This window comes from Eptesicus fuscus, chromosome 6, assembly GCF_027574615.1.
Source record: "Eptesicus fuscus isolate TK198812 chromosome 6, DD_ASM_mEF_20220401, whole genome shotgun sequence".
NCBI classification, from domain to species: domain Eukaryota; kingdom Metazoa; phylum Chordata; class Mammalia; order Chiroptera; family Vespertilionidae; genus Eptesicus; species Eptesicus fuscus.
Window position 1 is genome coordinate 75,755,755 of NC_072478.1, and position 21,682 is coordinate 75,777,436.

Here is a 21,682-nt window from a genome sequence, read left to right on the forward strand (position 1 = left end):
CTGCTCGCTGGGCTTGTGACACCTGGGCTTGTGACATGTGAGGTGCACAGAGCCCTGTGCCACATTTACTGTTCTGCTGTTACCATCTTGAAATTCTTAGTAATTTTTGAATGGGAGGGCCTGCATTTTTGTTTTATACCAGGCCATGTGATTACATGGCTGGTCCTGACTCCAGGGGGATCTGAGGAGGGTTGGCTGGGTGGAGATGAGTGGCAGAGCCAGGCTGGAGTTCTTCAGGATGTGGCTGTCCTGATGTTAAGGCTGGTGCACCTGCTCTGAACATGCTTGTGAAGAGTGGGGGCCCAGGGTGTGGCATTTGGATCTCTAGCAAGCCTGTCGGTGAGACTCCAGAGGTGGGCCTGCATGTGGGCCTGGTCTGCCCCATGTTTGGAAGATCAAGCTTGCCCTCCCCAGGGGGCTACGATCACAGGGGCCACTTGGGAGGGTGGCCTGGTCTTGCTTTGCTGCACTGGAGTTACTCTCCTTTCTGGAATGTGGTGGGTAGAAACCTCATAGAGCTGCTGGGAAGTTTAGAGAAAAACGATGGGAAACAGCAAGAAAAAGGGCATTCTTCCCTGGAATCAGGCACAGTTCCTGGTGCTGGAGGGTCATCATGTGGCATTTGTGAAGTGTTGGGCTCAGAGTCCATTCTTAGTGGTCAGGCTAATACCTACCCACTGGAGGACAGGGTCCAAGTCATCCACAGAAGCGTAAGCAGACTTTGTTCCCCAGGGACACAGAGTCTCTGTGGAGGATGAGACAGTCACACACATCTCCTTCCTGCTTTCTCACAGACTGGGGCTTGAAGTCCAGCTTTCCTCTACTGACCACAGTGCCTTCTAAACAAATCGCCTGACTGGTCTGGGTACAGCAGTATTGGGGAGGGTGGAGATAGAGCATCAGGGCAAGTGCTCAGGCCGGTGCCTGGCACACTGTAAGGGGGCATTGTTATTGTCATTAAGAATCCAGTCTGTGGTTGGAATGTCAGATTATGGAGGGGGACACATGGGCCAGCCGGGCTGGAAGATGAACTGTTGGTACTAGAACTACAGATGATACAGAGGAGATCTGCGCAAGGGTGGGGAGGTGTGCATGTGGCTTGTTTAGAGTGAGTAGAAGTGGGTAAGGTGAAACCTGAAACACGGGGAGCAGCTCAGAGAATGCTGCTCCACCCCATGATAGATGGAGAGGTCTTTGTATTGGTGGGGCAGGGGGTGGACTTGGGGGCTGGTGCTGGTGGCTCTCTGTCAGCTGACTTCTTTACATTGGCACCTCCCTCAAAGCCCAAGCAAGGGCTCCTGGGGAGAAGGACTGGCCTCTTCTCTACAGACCTGTTATGCATCCTCCTACTGGGGATGTCTCTGTTGGTATCTGGGCTTCCCTGTCCAGTCTCCCTTCTTTCTCCATAATGAGGGGAAAGGTGGGACCAACACCAGGCCTTCACAGTCACCCAGGCCCACTTAGCAGGAAAGCAGTTAGGCTCAGCCATTAGAGCAGTGTGAGGAGTGACCTTAGGCAATGTTGTTAACCTCTCTGGTCCGTAGTTTCTTCAGAAATGCATTTGGTGTAACAGGATTGCCAGGAGGTGAGGCTGTGATGGAGAGGGCCTGCAGTGGCACCATGCTAAGGACATGCTAGGGCAGGATAATGCTGTGTTCCCGTAAGTGTTGGCAGAGTCAGCTGTGCATGTCACCGGCTCCTGGTTCCTAGTGAAGCAGACAAGAAGTGCAGACGGAGGAGGCATGTCCTTGTGGGCAGTCCTACAGAGTGGGGGGGACCCAAGCAGCATAGAGGGGCCTGTCTCAGGGCCTGCTTGACATGGATACAGTGAAACATGGGGCTGTGGGCAGTTTTTGCAAAGTGCAAGTAGCCTCGTCTTGTGAATAGTAAAGGAGCTCACATTTGCCAAGTGCTCACCGTGCCCTCTTACCCTTTCTGCATTCTTTACGCGGCGTGCCGCCTTTAGCTTCAGGAGCCCCACGAGGTGTGCACTCGTCACCTTTACCTTGCAGAAGCAGAAGCGCAGCCTCAATATCTTCCCAGCTGTGGCTCCCAGACAGCCCACAGTCTTCTGGGGAGCACTGCCTGCCCCTTCCTGGGCACCACTGGATCCTGGGGCCCTGTATCACAGGGATCTTGACTAGTCCCTAATCTAGTCTCTTCTCTAAATGGGGACCATAGTGGGACCCTCCAGTCCCATACGCACTGACCTGGCTGCACTGATGAACCTGCCCAGGTGTGGGATTCAGGCAGGGAGGAAGCCTTAGCCTGGTGACCTGGCTTTCTGTCTCAGAACTGTGCTGACATTCCACAGCGGTGACAGTGTTGACAGGTATTTGGGGAATACCAGTTTTCCTTCCAATATATTTGTCCCTGCTTATTCAAAAAGTGGTAAATATTTGATTGTCATCCTGGCTTATTTAAACAGAAAAAATGTCAGTAGTCTAGAATTTTGGTACATTTCAAATATATTTTATTCAGTTTCTTTTTGTCTTAGAAAGAATATGAACCCTACATGCAATGCTAATGGTTTCTGACATTTACATAGCATACAACAGCAGTACAATGTGGCATACACTGAAGGGGCAGTGTGTGCAGGGGCATTCTTAAGAGATATTTACAAGGAAAGGGCCCATGGTTATCTTAGCTTTCAAAAAAAAAAACTGTTGAACACTGAAGAATTACGCAGGAATTGCTTTAGTACTGCATGTTCCATTGTGGTGAGGGAAAGAAAGATGCTTTGAAAGTTCTCCCTCATCAATAGAATGTATCCGTAACTCTATACTCTGTGTGTATTTGTATATTTTTTAAGTTTGCTCCTAAGGGTTTTGCTAACAATGTTAGGAACTTCATGTGCTTCTGAAGCATTAACTATTGAAGCAGTGAACTTTCACTGCTCCACCTTGGGGTGAAGAGAAGATCCAAACCATCCCTTAAGTACTGTTTGCTTTGCCATCCCAGGATCTTGGAAATGTTTCCTAGAGTGTGTAAAAATTAGCCAGGGGGAGGAAGCAGTCAAACTCGAGTTCATAAAATAACAGATGCAAAGAGATCTGTTCTTATTTGCCCAGTGACTGAGGCCACTGTGGAGGCCCCCCGAGGCTGTGACTGACCCAGAAGAGCCCGTGGCAGCTGTGCCGAGGTGTCAGGACCTCTGAGCGGAAGCCTTCTGCTCTAGGAATGGATCAACGCTACTATGAAATGTCTCAACCAAGCTCCCTGTTCCTCCTAGGTGCTTATAAAGCTCAGATGTATAGTAATGTCTGGACAAATACAAAAAAGCATTTTTTACAAAGGAAAGGCATGCGTTTCCAGCTTTTCAGTAAAAAGCAGCCTTTGATGAAATCTGGAGCGCAAAAAAGATGGGTCTCACATCTGGAAGCCTTTTGCACACAACTATAAAATGTAAAAAGTGACCCTTGGTAAAAAGTGCTTTATAACAATATATAATTTGTGTATTATGCCTGTGAGAAAGAAAGGTTTTTTGTGTGTTTAATCTGCAAAGTCCTTTGCTGTCTCCCAACGGGTATGATGCTTTCCCATCTGGGGTTTTTCACCCTATTCTTCGTAGACCCTGGGAAAAAAACACACCCATGTAAGTAGCTCAGGACATGATTCGGGCAGTGCACAGACTGATGGTTTCTCTCCTTCATTCTTGTCTTCGGCAGTGCCCCTCCCAGGACTGCAGGAGCCTGGGAGAAGTGGGGAACATCTCAAAGCATCACAAGGACCACAAAAGCTCACCTGAATCTAGCTTTGACTTTCTAAACAGCCTCCACCTCTGTAGTCATTATATCCTCAAAACTCTATGAAGCAAACCCCCCTGTATATGAGGAACCTGAGGCACAAGAGTCTCATTGATATTGAATGTCAATGGTGGGAAGGAGTTCTGTCTCCAGCATGGGCAGAAGTAGGGAGGTGGTGGTGGCGGGGAGAGGCATCTCCTCCCTCAATTTAGGCTTGTGATTTTCTTTGTATTTTGACCAAAGAATGTCTATCCTCTGGAAAAACACCAGTTGTAGAGACAGCTGCCTTAAGACTGAAGAGGGTATAGTGGGGCTGGGGCTGTCATGCAGGCCTGTGGCTCAAGGTCACAATTTCTGGTAGTTAACAGGCCTATGTGCATTCACAAGCTGACTTTTCCCCTCACCTCCCAAGCCATCTCTAAGTATTTTAATCCCTTCTCTTCTGCTCCTTGGCTGCTGTGGAGTTGCACTTCACACTCAGACAACCCATTGCTCCTTCTGCCTATTTCCTGATTTCTGATTAGACCACCTAATTGTGCATGAAATCAAATGCCTGCTGTTGCTGTTGCTGCCAGTGGCAGCTGGAAGAGCTCTGGGCCCTGAGGTGCTTGGCACTCTCTAGTCTGGACCCCAGGTGCTGGGCTGGCCCACTGTCCTCTCCTCCTTCTATCCTAGGTTTTGCATATTCTCTCTCTCTCCCGCTCTCCCCCTCCCCCTTCTCTTGCCCCTCCCCTCTCCCTCTCCCTCTCCCTCTCCCTCTCCCTCTCCCTCTCCCTCTCCCTCTCCTTCTCCCTCTCCCTCTCCCTCTCCCTCTCCCTCTCCCTCTCCCTCTTTCTCTCTCTCTCTCAAAAGAGGGCTTCAAGATAGTTCCCTTACCTCCATTCTACATTTATGGAGACATTTTCAACCTTTTACAGGGGGAGGGGAGGTGGGGAGGACAAGGTAATGCCCCCTTCCTCTTCCAAGATACTTCAGTATTCCAAGAAAGAGATGAACTTATTTTGTAATGAAGTGACGGAGTTCTGGGAATAGAAGTGCCCTCACTGCTCTCATCATTGGTATTTGCAGAAATAAGAAGGTCAGGGCTGCATGGATCCATGCCTGCCTCCTCTTCATCAAAGCTGTGGCCTAGGTGGAGGGGTGAGGGGTAAGTACTCCTATAAAAAGGCCTGAGTATCTATCTCCCAGCAGTCCAGCGAAGATGTTCGCAACCCTTCCATGAACTGGCCCTGAGGTTAGCCTCTTTACACTTTTGATGACACAGGGCCTGGAGCATTACAGTGGATGAGACGATGCTGCTTTTGCCACGTGAGTTGCCCTGATCAGAAAGAGGGCTTCATTCCCATCAGACTTGTAGAAAATTTTATCTCACTCTCATCATTTTCTATTTCAAGCAACTGCAGATGAGGCAGTTTTGGAGACAGCTCAAAAGATTCAGGTACTGGGATTATACCCAAGTGTTAACTATAGGGGAGCTGTTCGTAGGCTGAGCTTATTGTAGAAGGGGCAGCACAGGGACCAGAGGTAGGGAGGGAGAAGGTGACACTGGGAAGCCTGGCTTTCTTCCTTGTGCTCCTGAGAATTCACTCCCCATCCACACTTAGCCTTGGTTTCCTCCTCTGCTGAATGAGGTGCTGGCACCAGCTCCTGGGAAACTCAGCTGTGCACGTGATCATGCACACGCGCGCGCGTGCGTGCGTGTGTGTGTGTGTGTGTGTGTGTATATGTGTGTGTGTGTGTGGCCATGGCTGCGCAGATACAGGTGTAAACAGTCTCTGAGTGTGCAAGGACAGGTGTGCTCCAGGACAGGTTCACCTTTATATCGTATAGTAGAAACCAGGAACTTGCCTCCCCTCTGAGGCCAGACGTAGGACCCCAGGAGATCAGAACTGTGAAACCCTATCTTCTATTTATAGGGAAACAGAACCCAGAGGGGTAGGGGTCTGGTTCAGGGCTTAGGTGGTCTGGCCACTGCTGCCCCTGAGGTTAAGAATAGATCTGATTTTAAAGGGTCAAACCCAGGGTCTCCCTGCACCTGCATGGGAAGGAGTTTATCAGTTTTCTGGGCATCATGGGAGAATCTATTGTTGGCAGAGAGTCATTCTTATCATCTTGTGGTTGTACCTACAGTTTTACAATGAATAAACCCAATCACTTAAGTGGTCATGTTTCACCCCATAAGAATCACAGAGAGAACTGTGCCAGGTGCTCACTCAGCCTTGGACAGAGGGAAACCCAGTGTCATATAACTTATTTAAATAAGGAGAGGAATTAAGACTGTAACATAAAATTTATAATGAAACAAATGTTAGTTCATAAAAGGATACATTTTTGATGCTTATAACTGTCTAAGACAGCAATAGCCTGCTTTAAGTGGTAAGTTCCTCATTCTTGGGGGGTATGTAAGCAGTGTCTAGGTATCTGCATGCTGTGGTTATTGTGATGGATGTTCACCCATTAAACATGGCTAAAGGACCTACAAGGTGTCCAGGATCTGGGTCTGGGGATGAGGGGGAGGAAGGTGAGGCATACCTGCGCTTCTCATTCCAGGCATTGTACCACTTGATGAATCTCTTGGTGCTCTGCAGCTTGGGGTGCAGGCAGTGCTCCTGACCCCGGTATCTGGACACGCTTTTGGTGGTGATGCTGAAATGGAGTAGGATAGGGTAGAGGATTGAGGAACCTGAATGATAGCCCCTTAGTGTGGCCTGTGGGTTGTCTTGGCCTGTCCCAATCAGGGCACTGAGAGACTGTGGCCTCCTCCCTCATTTCAAGGGAACCTACCTATATGTTCACTCCTTGGCTGGCTCTCTGGAAGATTCGGGTTGTCCCCGTAATCTCTGACTCCACATCTACTGAGTGATTGGCTTTCACTTTTCCCCCTGGAGCTCTCAGAGTCTGGGATAGTGTCTCCCCACTCTCCAACTCCATCCACCCCCACCTGCATGCAGGGTGTTGTCTACAGGGCTCAAACCTTCCTTGGAGACTAGCTCCTAAGAACCCGAGGTTTAGAGGTGAAGAGTGCTAATGCCAGTAAAGTATGCATAACAAGGCCTCTTTCCTTGTGTTTGAGTTACTCCACAGCAGGGCTTGGACATGCTCTGCACACACTGTGGTCTCCGTCTGATCCTTCAAACCCCAGTTCTCCCCAACCCTCTGAAGATTGTCTCAGGACTGTTGATCCTGAAGCTAAGTCTTGTTGGCCTTAAAACCCATTGTTGTTCCTGAGCTTGAAGTCCCACCTACCTCACCCTTGGGCAGAAAAATAAGACCTCTCTTCAGACCTCTATTAGCCAGTAGAGAAGCAGGTGGTATTGACTGTAGGGCTTGGGTCTGAATCCCAGGTCTGTCTGTGGGATCTTGGGTAACGTTTCTGATTCCAGTTTGCTCATCTGTAAAATGGGTGTAATAGTAGGACCTACCTCTTAGGATTATTGGGATGACTAAAGGACATAATCTATGCAAAGTGTCTAGCACCTGGTAGATGCACAATGAATAGTTATTGTTATTAGTAATTGTCATGCAAGATGAGGTAGCCACAGAAAGAAGCCTTAGTACAGGAGCTCCAGCCTGGAGAGGGAGGCAAGACTGCCGCCCAGAACTGCTATGCTCCTCTCAGCCAGGGCTGGGCCATGGTGGCAGGAGTTTGGAGGAAGCTCTGGGTGAGGGAGGAAGAATGCTGTTCAAGAATTAGGGACCACCTATGGGATATGGAAAAGTGGAAGGTGAGAAGTGAGGATGTCACTCCCTGAGAGATCACAGCAAGAACAAGGTATGGGGAGGACTCAGGTGCTGGGGAATGGGGGGTGGTGAGGGAAGGAGAGGTGGTTGGGGGTCCAAGTGGGAAGAGCAGGAAGGGAGGGAGAGAGGTCAGCTAATTCCTGCAGATCCCCAAAGATAAAGGGTTAGGGCTTATATGCTAAGTTCTAGAAGGGATCAGAGTCTCTATGAACTGAGTCTCTAATTGATGGGAGAGGAAGTTGAATGAGGGCAGAGTATTTGTGGGCCAGCTGTTCTCTCCCAGCTCCTGTGCTCTGAGTTTCCATACCATCCCCCCTCCCCCGCCCCACTGCCTAAGAATCCTGGGGACAGAGATGCATCATGCACTGATGCTGGATGACTGGGCCCTGACTTCGCTGGCCCTCTTTATGAGGGGCCTGTCGCTCCCCAGGTCTTGTGCCTCCTTTAATGTCTGGAGCATGGGACCAGGCTTCAGAGTGGAGTCTGGTCATTCTCCTCCCCTGTGGTACTCTATCACTCTGCAGGAATTTAGCCCATTGCATTGCCTGAAATGTTGCTCTTTCACTTGCAATAAAAGGACATGGCAAAGCCTGAGAAAAATCCCCTTTCAGGTCAGTGTGCAGGCTCAGAATTCCAAGTCTGGAGACCTGAAGGTTGGGGAGCAGGAGAGTATGCTCAGCCCTCAACCACAGGTTCAAATGCTCTGTCACAATACTGGGACTGTGAAAACTGGTTGTGGGGTGAAGACGAGGATTTCTGCCCCCAGCAATGACTCAGAAATTCTGGGTCCTGCATCCCTCTCCTCAGTGGTTCTAGGGTGCCGAAGGTTTTGGCAAGAGGTCAATGGACATATGACATAGATTGGTCTTTCTAGAATCTGGACTTTCCTGGACCCTTCTCAGTGCAAGGACTCCCACTTATAAAGCAGGCAGCATCCCGCCGCTGCCATCAGAGATTTCTGGGTGACTCAGGGTGAGCTGGAAAACTCGCTTTTGTTCAGCCTGTGTGGCTGAAAATCTGGTTTGGCAAAAAGTACTGGCCCTTCGTCTGATCTAGAGAATCTTAGAAGCTTGAGGGAAGTGGACCTCCAGCCCTTCAGGGATAGGGGTTGTTCTGGGTGTAGAACAGAGGCTTAGGAGAGGGCGACTGCATGTGGATCTCATGAGGCTCCTACAAGTTTTCACAAGGCTGCATACAGCCATCGCATGCACTTGCCTGTCAGTTTCCTCTCTATTCTCAAAAGTTTAGCCAGGAAAAAGAATAGGCCTAATGACTAGTGTTCTGTCCTTTCACGATGTCATTGTTCCTCACACCCTGCTTCTCCTCCCCTTAACCTTTTGCACTCGGATGTCGAGTGTGACTCGACACACTTAGCATCAGTAGCAAAGGGTTAGCGAGTGCAAAGGGTTAAAGGTCTCAGCAACTGGACTTGGAGCATTTTCAGCACTTTGAGGACTGCAAACTTAATTTGCAATGTCCCTATCATTTTCCAGTCCTCAGGCTGTGAGCTGAATGGCTTCAGCTCCTGTGATCTCTGGCCCCCACAAAAAGAATTTTCTGGCTGTTTTTCTGTACCTGGCTCCAAAGAGGAAGGGGCAAGGCAAAGGGGCAGGGGCAAGAGGTTAATTTAAATGTCCAGGAAGAAGGCAATGGGGTTCAGCCCAGGCCATTGGTTCTCAGAATTCCCCTACCTTCAGCCCCACTCTGCAGCCTCCAGGTAGCAGTGGGGATTGGGGACTGCCTTTGCAGACTGTGGCCTTTGGGCCAGTGGGGCCAGTGGTGGAAGGTACTTGCCCAGACTGAGAATAGTGTGTGTCCTGTTTCTGGGGCGGGGAAGAGGGGCCAGTGGTCCGTGGCAGATATTTGGTAGCTGCTTTGCCAAGGGCTCCCTTCCTGGCCAAAAGCATATTGATGGGGAAACAGTGGTGCTGGTCTCAAGTGGTTAACTGAAGGCAGAGGAGCAAGGAGACTCAGTGTTCTCTCTGCCCCAGTTTCAAAGATATTTCCCACATCCCCACCAAGCAGAGCTCTAACCACGTGGCACATTAACCCCAGCAGAGCCCTCCGCACAGGCTCAGGGACCTACAGGAGTCCAGCTGGAGAAGGAAGAGTGAGGGATCATTCTCAAAATGAAATTGCTAGAAGCTGAAAACTGGCCATGGATGGTCCCCTGATTGGAAAAAGGCTCTGAAAGGAGGTTCTGAGGTCTTAGGACAATGTTTACTTTAATCCTCTCCAGTGATAGGAAGGCAGCACACCTCATAGTCTGGGTGCAAATTCAATAGTTCTGGGTGTACTTTGAGTGCTTTCAAGCTGGGTGTTGTTCTGAGTTGGCACGCGGGAGCCATTTAACCCTTCATCACCCTAGAAAGTTGGGCAGTGCAAACACAGGGCTACCCATTTGAATCCTAGCAAGGGTGAACTGGGAGAGGCTGTTCCCGGAGTACAGGACAGTGACCCTCTTTGGAAACTCTCTTCCAGACTGTGGAACCAGCGCCCTAAGGACTGACTCACTGGGCAATTACAAAGGCTCTGCCAGGGCCCTGCCAAAGGTGGAGAGATGTTTGTTAGCCTGACCCAGCCCCACGCTATGCCCCTGCACCAGGTTAAGAGCAGCACACACAAGCTTGGAGCGGGAACTCACATAACCATCTTCTCCTCGCAGTGCGGGTACTTTGGCTTCATCTCCAGCTTCTTCACGTCGCTGTAGCGGATTTTGGGCCCCTTCCGGGAGCACTTGCATTTGGACCCTGCGAAAGAGTGCCCAGAGGCCGCTCAGTTGAGGGCAGGGTCTTACCCTTCCACGCACTCGGTGCCCAACTCAGAACCCTGGATCTCACCAAACCTAGCATTTGGCGCTTGGGTTCCCCAGAATGGGACAGAAGGGCGACGAAGGACCTTCTGGGCACTCACCGTCCACTCCCGCGGCGCACAGAGCTAGAAGCAGCAGGAGCAGAGCGGCGGTCAGGAGCCTCATGCTGGCGAGAGGGGCACGGCGCTCGCGGTGCGGGAGCAGGGACAAGGGGAGGGCGCCCGCCCTTCCGTGCAGTGGCCCGGAGACACTGCCGGCTGCGCTCTTCTCTGTGCCCGGAGAGCGACTCCGGCTCCTCTCTGCTCCTCTAGCTCCGCTGCGGCCCCGCTGCGCCCGCCCGTCCGTCGGTGGGTGCCTCCTTCACTGAGCTCCGCTCTGGGTTCAGCGTTCCTTCCACAGCCTCCCTCCTCCCGCCCAGGCCTCTTTTAAATCCGCTCTTGCCCTTGCGGAGAGTGAGCTCATTAATATGCAGAACCATTCGGTGACTCACTGAGATTTCTTAACACGGTGGGGGGAGGAGACCATCTTAGCCCGCCCACCCCAAACCTCATCCAGCGGCACATACACCCAGCCATGAACGAACACACGCGCATTCGCACAGTTAATCCGCTACCAGCGCTCCCACAACATTCCTGCACACACTTGCACACCCAAACTCCAGCACGTGCACACACAGCCAGTGCCCTGGCTCCACTGGACAGTTGAGAGGCTGCTTAAGGGCACTGCTTTTCTGGTTTGCTTAGTTCCCTCTGGACAGACTGACCTGCTCTTTTGAGCAAATGGGAGACCCAGGCCTGTGGCCCAGATCTTAGGAGAAGAATTCACAGGGTTTGGGGGCAGGTGCCGGGTGTGAGTACCAGTGGGCCTGACTCCTAGGGTGTGAGCATTCCCTGTTGGGCCAGCAGCCCTGGTGGCCCGAGCACAAGGCGGGGTTGGAGGGAGGTTGCCATAGGTTGTACAGCAGCAAAACCATCACCTGTGGTCACTGGAGCTGGCTCAGAGAGTATGTGTGTGGGAGGTATGTGGCCCCTGGCTGTGCCAGCTGTCCGGGGGTGGGGAGAATCAGGCAGAGGTTCGTCGCTGTTATACCATTCTTACAAAGCCATGCAGAGGCCAAGTAGGGAGATATGACAGTGATAATCATCTGGATGGAGTCCATGTTCCAGATATTGTGCCAGGCATTGTGGTGCATTGGTAGGGGACCAGGGATAGCGACAGAAGTTCCTGTTGCACTACTCACCAGTGTAAGTGAGTTCACCACTATTGGCCTTCCTTTCATTCTGGAAAGTACAAGTAGTCACAGTACTTATCATAGGGCAGCTGTGAGAGCTACTTAAGACCAGACATATAAAGTGTTTAACAGAATGCCCAGCCAGTAGTTGGTACTCAGGAAATTTTACTTATTGATATCATTATTATATAGATATATATTTTATTTTGCTTCTTACAAGTCCCCTTTCAAGTTGGTATTTTAATTACTTGACAGGCATGGAAACAGGCTCAGAGAGAAGAAATAACTTTTTAAGATCACATAGGAAGCAGGTGGCGAGGCCAGGAGGGATCCTAGTATACTAGTATGTGGCTGCAGAACTGGAGTTTTGTCCCTGGGCCACCCTACCTCCCTCAGGCATTTGGTGAAATACTTCTTTGATAGACCCAGCAACAGGATGGGGCTTCTTAGGCTTCGAGGGTCCTTGGGCTTGCATCTCAGGCAAAAGCTGGTGCCAGGGCAGGAGCTGCCAGACTCTTCCAGTTCACACAGCTCTGTGCTCTTAGCCCAGCAGCTTCCTGGGGGTAAAAGTGCCCAGAGGAGACCCTGGGGGGATGGAATGGAATAGACAGGCTGATGAGGGGCAGAGTGGGAAGAATCTGTGTTGTCTCTCAGTTGGGGAGCTTTGGCTTCCTTGTGGGGAAGCTGAGCCATAAAGAGCCAGCAGTGCCTGTGAGCTGGCTTCAGGCCATATCCTGAGTCCTATACAAGCAGTTGTGTACCTATACTTAAAGCAAGGCCAACAACTGGACACTTGGATTATGTAGAGGATAAGTGCAAGGGACTTATTTTTGGCATTTATATTAATTAAAAAATATATTTTTAGTGAATTTGAGAGAGAGAGAGAGAGAGAGAGAGAGAGAGAGAGAGAGAGAGAGAGAGAATGAGAATGCTCACACGAGAAAGAAACATTGGTGTGAGAGGGAAACATCAATTTCTACCTCCTGCACGCCCCCTACCAGGGATTGAGCCTGCAACCTGGTCATGTACCCTGACTGGGAATCAAACAACCAACCTTTCAGTGCATGGGGCAATGCCCAACCAACTGTGGCAGGGCCATTTATGTTAATTTCTGAAGTTTAAAATTATTTTTTCTTAACACAAAACCAGCACGTTTGTGATCAGAACACACACACACACACACACACACACACACACACACACACATCACTTACACCTACTCAGCAATCTACACCAAGATGCTACAGTGTTATCTTTTCAAACTCTTCTCTCTTTGCTTGCATGCTTGTACACAAATGAGATCAATGGATGTCCTGTTTAATATCTGCTTGTTTTACCTGTCACTGTATCATCAGCATTGTTCCACATGATTGGTTTCGCTTCTACAATCTCTCTCTTTTTTTAAAAAAAATATATTTTTTATTGATTTCAGAGAGAGAGAGAGAGATAGAAATATCAATGATGAGAGAGAATCATTGATCGGCTGCCTCCTACAGGCCCCCTACTTGGAATCAAGCCTGAAAACTGGGCTTGTGCCCTTGACTGGAATCGAACCTGGGACCCTTCAGTCTGCAGGCTGATGCTCTATCCACTGAGGGTTACAATATCTCTTTTAATGATAATCATTTGAGGTCATATAGTATAACTAGCGTTCCCGTTGCAGGAAAAATCCTGCAATAGAGTTTCCTGCTGCACTCTACCCCGCCCCGCCTGCTTTTCTCCCTTCTCCCCCACCCTGCCTTCTCTGCCAGCCTGCCTGCTCTCCTTCCTTCTCCCCCAGCCCCGCCTCCGCTCCTCCCTTCTCCTCCCCCTGGCTTGCTTGCTTCTCCGCAGCTTTGCTCCCTTCTGCAGCTCTTGGCTTCTTTCTACGCTGTCTTGATATGCAAATTAGCCACCATCTTGGTTGGGGTAACTTGCATACTCATCCTGATTGATTGGTGGGCGTGGCTTGGGCATAGCGAAGGTGCAGTCAATTTGCATATTTGTCTATTATTAGGTAGGATGGCTAAAAACTTTTTGTCTGGAGTCAGACTTCCTGAGTGTGAATCCTACCTACTATCTATGTGATCTTGGCTTATGACTTAACTCTTGGGTATTTATTTTCTCATCTGTGAGATGGGAATATAATAGTACCTACAGCATTGGGAGGATTAAATGAGATGGTGCATGTGAAGCATGTAACTTGGTCCCTAGCAGAGTAAATGTTCAATAAGTGCTGATTATTGTTATTACTGTTATTTTAGATACAGCATATTCCATTGTACAGATGTTCCATAATTACTTTAATTACTCTCTGCTGGACATTTGAATTGTTTTAAAGGATATTTTCTTGCAAGCAGTAACAAAAATTCTTGGAGCTCAATTTTAGGGTAGCCCTTTAAAATTGGATTATGTCTCAGAAATAGAATCATGCTTGTGTTAAGGCTTTTAATGCAAATTGCCCTTCCCCAAATTATTTTTATTCTAAAAAAATAATTTTTTAGCTACCAAGCTTTGGCAGAGCATGTGAAATATGATTTTTTTTTGTTTTCAAGAATATGCTTATTAATTAAGTGGGATCTAACAGCACCAGGGATCATGGGCATGGAGCTTTTATAGGGAAAAGTAGTTGGCCCTAAAAAGAAGGACCAATGTTTCCCAACTTCCCAGGCTAGACGAGGTCAGACATTTCAATATTTTGTTCCTACTGTATTCCTTAGTCTATGTATGCTCATCTTTGGTTTGCAAAATACAACCATCGTGTCTTTACAAACAGAGCTCACCCCTGTTTGTGTGAGCAGTTCTGGATCCATGGGTACAAAAGAGGATGGAGGGCCTTTGCTGCCAATGGGTCGTGAGTGATGCTGCTCAACCCCGGAGAGTGAGGGAGGCTTGACCCCTGACATGCCTTCAGGGTGCAGACTCTCCACTGAGCTTCATCGGGCCTTTGAGTAGATCGAGGAGGCAGGGTCTTTGGGTGAAGCAGTTCTTTGCACAGTGGCACTGCCCAATTCAGCGGGATCTCTGTGGTGTAGTGAAGGAGAACACACATGCTCTGCCCTCTGGAATATATATTTTGGTGTGTGTGTGTGTGTGCGCGCGCGCGCGCGCGCGTGCGCACGCAACTTTTTATAATCATGCTGGTTCTCTAGGGGAGGTGGGGGGAGAGGTGGGAGGAAGTAGACCACAGTGAGATCCTGTGCTCTAAAGACCTGTCTGGCCCTTTCACCTCTCATGTCATGTGTGGCACCCCAAATTACCTGCTTCCAATGGTAGTGCATCCACTAGCTGTGAGTCCAAGCCTGGTGGGCACTCCTCCCTCTCCAGCTCCTTCTTTTCTGGAGGGTTGTGTGCTTCTCTCCCAGTGTTGCCCCCAACCTATAGAACCGGGCAGCCAGCTGCCTTCTCTTTGCTGGTTCTCCTTTAGAACAGTCCTGTCTACTGACCCCTCTCAGGGCCTTGCTCTGAGGTGGAGGGAGAGGCAGGGCCAAGGTTTCCTGAGGACAACAACTGGTTTTGATCTTTACACTTGGAATGTTTAGAAAGCTTCAGCAATTAAGCGCAGAGGAAATGGCACAGGGGATAGTTGGGTGAAGTTGAATTAGGCTCCAGGTAGCCTTGTGGGAGCAGAGGGGCATCGTGAATTCCCCCCAACATGGAAAAAAATGACTGCAGCAAATATGACAGACCAATTAGCTTTTATTCTGCCACTTATTCATTCAGCACCACCTCATGGCAGACAAACATCTTTACTATGTTAAGAACTCAAGCAAAGATATTTTCAAAGAAGGCCCTAACATATACGAGGTGTACTGGTTAATAATGTGGATTTTTTTTTTAATAGATGGAGTTACACATATGTTGATATATATGTGATTTGATATGTATGCTATTTTGTTGTATTGGCAACAAGCTTCAAGACTTCATATGTCAAATATACTGAAGGTGTTAACATCATAGATATTTTTACACTTAAAAATGTCAAATTTCGTGCCAAAAAAAAAAAGAGCATTTGTGGGAAGTTTTAATTCATTACTTTATTTTGAAGAAAAGTGCTGCTGAATACTTCAGGAAGCTTATGGTGAACATGCTCCATCTCAAGATACTTGTGAACGCTGGTTTAAACGCTTTAAAAGTGATGATTTCGATGTGAAAAACAAAGAACATCCAGGTCAACCGAAAAAGTTTGAAGACTAACAATTACAAGCATTATTGGATGAAGATGCGTGTCAAACTCAAAAACAACTTGCAGAAAGATTAAACGTTGCTCAGCAAACAATTTTTGATCATTTAACAAGCAATGGGAAAGATTTTAAAGGAAGGAAATGGGCGCCACATAACTGAACGAAAGACAAATGGAAAACTGAAAAGTCATCAGTAAAATGTTGCTTCAACAGCACGAAAGGAAGTCTATTTTGCATTGAATTGCGACTGGCGATGAAAAGTGGATTTATTTTGAGAATCCCAAATGAACAAAATCATGGGTTGATCCAAGACAACCATCAACATCGATTGCAAAGACAAATCGCTTCGGAAAAAAAGACAATGCTCTGTGTTTGGTGAGATCAGGAAGGTGTGGGGTATTATGAGCTTCTAAAACCAGGTGAAACCGTTAATACTGACCATTACCGACAATAAATAATCAATTTGAACCTTGCTTTGATCGTGAAACAACCAGAATGTTCTAGAAGACATGGCAAAGTAATTTTGCTTCATGATGAGGCACCATCTCACGCTTCAATACCAGTTAAAGACACATTAAAAGATCTTGCCTGGGAAGTATTAACCCACCCGCTGTATTCACCAGACTTTGCTCCTTCAGATTACCACTTGTTCTGATCGATGGCACACTCACTTACTGAGCAGCACTTCAAAACGTATGAAGAAGTGGAAAATTGGGTCTCTGAATGGTTTGCCTCAAAACAAGAAAAGTTCTATTGGGATGGTATCCACAAATTACCTGAAAGATGGAGAAATGTGTAGCTAGCAATGAACATTACTTTGAATAAAGCACTTTTGATGTTTCTCTTGAAATTATTGTATTTTCTTTGCTTACAAAATCTGCTATTATTAACCAGTACACCTAGTAAGTGAGCAAAGGACAGCAAAGGACAATTCGGGGAAAAAAGAAAACCAGTCATTAACCAATTCATGAAAGAATGTGCATCCTCATTGACAATCAAGAAAAAAGCACATTAATGCTGCAGTATCTTGGCATTTTGGTTTGGGTCCTATTCAATGATGAAATATTTATTTTAAATATTAACATCCAAAGCTAACATTTATTTTAAATATTAATATCCAAAGTAAAAGGAGGAAGGGCCACTTAAGCAACACTGGTGGGACTATGAATTGATATAAGATTTTAGGAAATCATACTTATAGTATGTAACCAGAATGTTTGAAATAAATCATTTCACCCCATTTAATCTAGTTTAGAAAATCTATTAAAACAGTTGATAAGGAATATGCAAAGATACTCCTTATTAAAGTGTTAACCTAAGTGCCCAACAATGGGGGATTGGTTTAGTAAGCAATGAAAACTCTAGTGAAATATACTGGTATGAAGACTCATGATTACAAAGCCTGTAGAATTCCATGGAGTAAATGCTTATTCAGTAAGTAGACAACACAAAGCTGTGTAAACACTGTGATTGCAAGTATGTAAAGCAGCAACCGCTATATAAAGGATGACCAAGAAAGAGATATAAACATCATTCTCTTTGAGTGGTGGGGCTTAGGGCATCTTTTAAAAGCTTCTCTCCTTGCTTACCAATTTATCTGAATATCCTATATAATGAAACCCTAATATGCAAATCAACCAAACAGCAGAACCAAACAGCAGAACGACTGGTTGCTATGATGCACACTGCCCCCCCCCCCCACAACCCCTCTTCCCCAGAGGGAGGCGACCAGGTGGTGACTGGGGGGGGGAGGGGGGCTGGCGGCGGCGATGGGGGTGGGGTGGGGGAGGTGGGGCCGGCCAGCGGGTGGCACTAGCCTGCCAGCCAAGGTCACCCCATAGATCGGCCCTGATCTCCAGCCAGGCCTAGGGACCCTACTCTATATATTGGGAACAGTCTCTTAGATTTAAAAATTAAAACCTGGCAAGGCTACTCTAACGCTGAAAAAACAGGATGATGCAGCGATAACATGCATGGACTCTGGCTTGCACATTTTGTGGTCATCCCTGATTCTGACACTTATAACTGTCTGACAAAGCCAATTACTTCTCTCTGTTTCAGTTTTTCCTCCCATAAGATAGAGAAAATGGTACTACTGCCTCAGAAGGATCATGTTATGTACTACTTTTTATAATCAGGGCAAAAAAAATGTAGCTGCCCATACAACAGCAAGATGCCTTTCACCTGTATGAAAAATATGGTCACTGGTGTATGCAGCATACTGGATTGCGAGAGGGATGTCTGACTGCCAGTTTAGGCCTGACATCCCTTGAGGGGTCCTGGATTGCGAGAGGTTGCAGGCCGGGCTGAGGCCCCTGCCCCCTCCCCCCCCCCCCCCCCACCGATCCCCCGTGTATGAATTTTGTGCACCAGGCCTCTAGTTCTCATTATAAAAGGAACTCAGGAGCATTCAGTTTAAACAGTGAGGCCTGAGGCAGCCTTAACTCCTCCTGGCTGACCCCATGATGGGTGATAGACATGTCTGCCCTGTAGTTGGCACCACAGAAGAGGCACATAGAGTCCTCAGTGGTGCTGGTGAGCCAGGGTGAGGGCCCAGGCTCCATCTTCACAGCTGTCCCCACTTGCTTGGCACCACAGCTTACTGTCCTATCATGGCAGGCCTCACCTTGTCTCATCCTTCCTGGCCTCCTCCCTCCCACGGCCCCGCCAAGCCCTGTCTCCTGACATGGGCCCCGGGTGCTGCCCCTTTCCAGCCTGCACTGCTACTGACTCACACACCTCTCCAGCCACACCCTCTATTCTTCGGTTCCTTGAAAGCTCTGACTCAAGGGTTTCTGGCTGCCTATTCTGCCCTAATGATTTCCCCTTGCCCCTTGTTCAGGCTGTTGCTGCTTTACTTTCTGAATCTCTACAGGGAAGCCTTTCTTGACCTTGTACACCTGCTATCTCCCCTCCCCCATCCTTGTCCAGTTTGGGAGAGGCCCCTGCTCTTTGTTGTCTGTGATCCATAGCACTATTTTCTCTTTAGTACCATTCCTCACACCTGCAAAGGCTCGTTCAAGGTCTTCCCTTTCAGCCCAGGAGCTCCAAGGGGTTTTCTTGTTTACTCTAGTGCACCAACAGGAGTCCAGGGCCTGGCACACAGCAGGTGCTCAATAATGAATGAGTGAATTAATGTGGATCACAATTACTACAGTCTAGTGAGTTATGGAGTCAAACTTCCTGGCTTAGAATCCTAGTGTACTATTCTGTGCCTCTCTGTGACTTTGATTCCTCATCTGTCAAAAGGGAATAATAACAAGAGGATCATGTTGATGATTATGAACTAACACAGAACAAACAATGTAGCACAGTATCTTGGCACATAGCAAGAGCTCTATAAATGTCCATTTTACTACTAGAGGCCCGGTGCATGAGATTCGTGCATGGGCCGGGGGGCGGTGGTGGTCCCCTCAGCCCAGCCTGCACCCTCTCCAATCCGGGACCCCTCAGGGGATTGGGCCTAAACCAGCAGTCTGACATCCCTCTTACAACCCTGGACCGCTGGCTCCTGATCGCTCACCTGCCTGCCTGCCTGGTCACCCCTAACTGCCCCCGCTGCTGGCCAGGTCACCCTCACCTGCCCCCTCCCTTCTGGCCTGATCACTCTTAACTGCCCCCTCCCCCGCCAGCCTGGTTGCCCCCAACTGCCCCCCCCCCTTCTGGCCTTGTCACCCCCAATTGTTCCCCCTGCCGGCTTGGTCACCCTAGGCAGCCTGCTGTTCAGTCATTTGGTCGTCCCTCACGAACCCCCGCCTCCCCCCCCCCGCACTAGCCTGGTCACCCCACGCAGCCTGCTGTTCAGTTGTTTGGTCGTCCCTTACTAACCCCCCTGCCAGCCTGGTCATAGACAGCCATCTTGTGAGAATGTGAGGGTTAATTTGCATATTATATCTTTATTATATAGGATTACTATTATTAAATCTCCTAGACTTTCTCATCTGTGGATTTTCTTGGCTAATTCCTTTTTTTTTTCTGTTAATCCTCAACCAAGGATATTTTTCCATTGGTTTTTAGAGAGAGTGGAAGGGAGGGGGAAAGACACAGAGAGAGAAACATCTATGTGAGAGAAGACACATTGATTGGTTGCCTCCCACATGTGCCTGGACCAGGCCGAGGATCAAACCTTCAACCCAGGTACGTGTCCTTGACGGGGAATCGAACCCAGGATCCTTTAGTCCATGGGCTGACACTCTATCCACTGAGCCAAACTGGTGAAAGCTGGGCTAATTCCTTTTCTTTAATATCTATGAAATGCTCAAATAGCAGTTACTCTTTGTCAAGGACTGTTCTACATGCTATACAAATATTAACTTATTTAATCCTCATAATAGTCACATAAAACAGGTAATTTCTATTTTACAGACAAGGCACAGAGAGGGTAAATAACTTTTCAGACCACTGGCAGGTGTAGGCTGATATTGAACTCCAAGCAATCTGGCTCAGAACAGCCCGATGCTGCCTCCTAGGAGGAGGGAACGGGAACACTTCCCCATCTTTTGCCCAGACCTCAACACTGCTTTCCTCTCCCTTTGCTTGTTGGCATCTGGCCCTCAGTTCTCTTTGGAGGGCATCCCAGAGTTTTCATCCAGCTAGGGTTGCCAGACTTAGCAAATAAATATGGGCTGCCCTGGCATTGTGGGCTCGTGCCCATGCAATATTTGGGGGCACACTTATACTAAAAAAAACTACATATTCATTGTTTATCTGAAGTTCAAATTGAACTGAGGATCCCGTATTTTAACTGGCCACCCTACATCTAGCACCAGAGGGCAGCAATGTGGTTTTGGTCCACCTTCTTTCAAGTGGTGGTCTCAGACACAGACATACAGCCCCCTGGGATCTGTCAGGGGCAGGGTTGGTGCGGGAAGGACAGGCTCACTATGAACTCTCCTGTAGGGCAGAGTGGGCATTTAGCTATAGTGGAGGAGGAGGGAGACATTCCAGGTGGAGGCAACAGCTTAAGAAACTGCTCAGTGAAGGGGAAGAAAGCCAAGGGTATGCTAGTTAACAGAGCACTCTGAGTGTCTGGCAGGAAGGTTAAATATAAAGTAGGGCCACATTGTGCAGGGCTTTGGGCTTTGTCACCTGGATCCTAAGGAGGTTATGTGATTAGGTTTTGCCTCTTAGGAGGAGCTCCCTGGCTGTTGGGTGAAGAGGGATGACAGGGAATTGGGATGCAAGAGAAACCATCGTCAAGGAAGTTTTTGACCAAAGGTCAGGGAATAAACACCTTGTCTCCTTATTCTTGGAATTCTTTATCTTTTGAAAAATGCAAGGCAGAGGTGGAAAAATAAAAGGTAGTTCTCAGTTCCATTAGTTATCGAGAGGGAGGTGTGTGCAATGTTGGTGTTTTTGTTTTTACCAGCCCTTCTGTCAGTGGGTCTGTAGTACCCAGAGGAAGAAAGCATTGGGTTTGGGGAGGGATGTTCTCACTAATTTGCTTCAGTGTCTCAGGCAGACGTAAGAGGACAGGGTCAAAGGTGTTGCTGAGGGGATTTGCCTGCCAGTAAACATTAGCCTGAATTAAGCTTATATGAAGAAAACTATTCAAGCAGTCTGAGGTAAGTTGCAATTTTCTGTCTTAACAACGAGTCATTGCTTCTGAATAAGACCAGGTTCCTAACGGTGAGCAATTTAAGATAGTAAAAGAATTGTCATAAACAGCTCCCCAGAGTCAAGAGCACAGCTCAGATTTTAAGCACATAATGGAATCATATCAAAAGCAAGGAGGAGCGGCAGGAACCATAAATCCTCAGAGTGCAAAATCTGTCCATTGTGAAACTTGTGCTGAAGGGAAACCAGATGTGGATGCTGGAGGGAGGGGGGCAGGAGGGAGAGAGCTGAGGACAGAGGAGAGGGCCCTGTCAGAGGTAGATGCCTCCCCCTGCAGACTGGCAGAGACTCAGGCCTAGGAAGAGGGCAGGTATACCTGTTTGCTGTGGCCAGGAGTTCCAGCATCAGAAGAAAAAGGCCAAGTCTGAAGGTC

The 21,682-nt window shown here is 48.3% G+C and overlaps 1 protein-coding gene and 1 long non-coding RNA gene across 6 annotated transcripts in view; one reads left to right on the plus strand and one right to left on the minus strand.

The window, feature by feature from the left end:
• The window catches only part of LOC114232163 (uncharacterized), a 235,676-nt gene that overhangs the window by 76,415 nt on the left and 137,579 nt on the right, over positions 1–21,682 (plus strand). The window lies entirely within an intron of this gene.
• On the minus strand, positions 2,649–10,643 carry CXCL14 (C-X-C motif chemokine ligand 14). Its single transcript, XM_008142093.3, has 4 exons — positions 10,401–10,643; positions 10,132–10,237; positions 6,279–6,392; positions 2,649–3,574 (listed from the first exon to the last, which is right to left on the minus strand). The coding sequence occupies exons 1-4, from the start codon at positions 10,462–10,464 to the stop codon at positions 3,559–3,561; spliced, it is 300 nt and encodes a 99-aa protein (XP_008140315.1). The 5' UTR covers positions 10,465–10,643; the 3' UTR covers positions 2,649–3,558.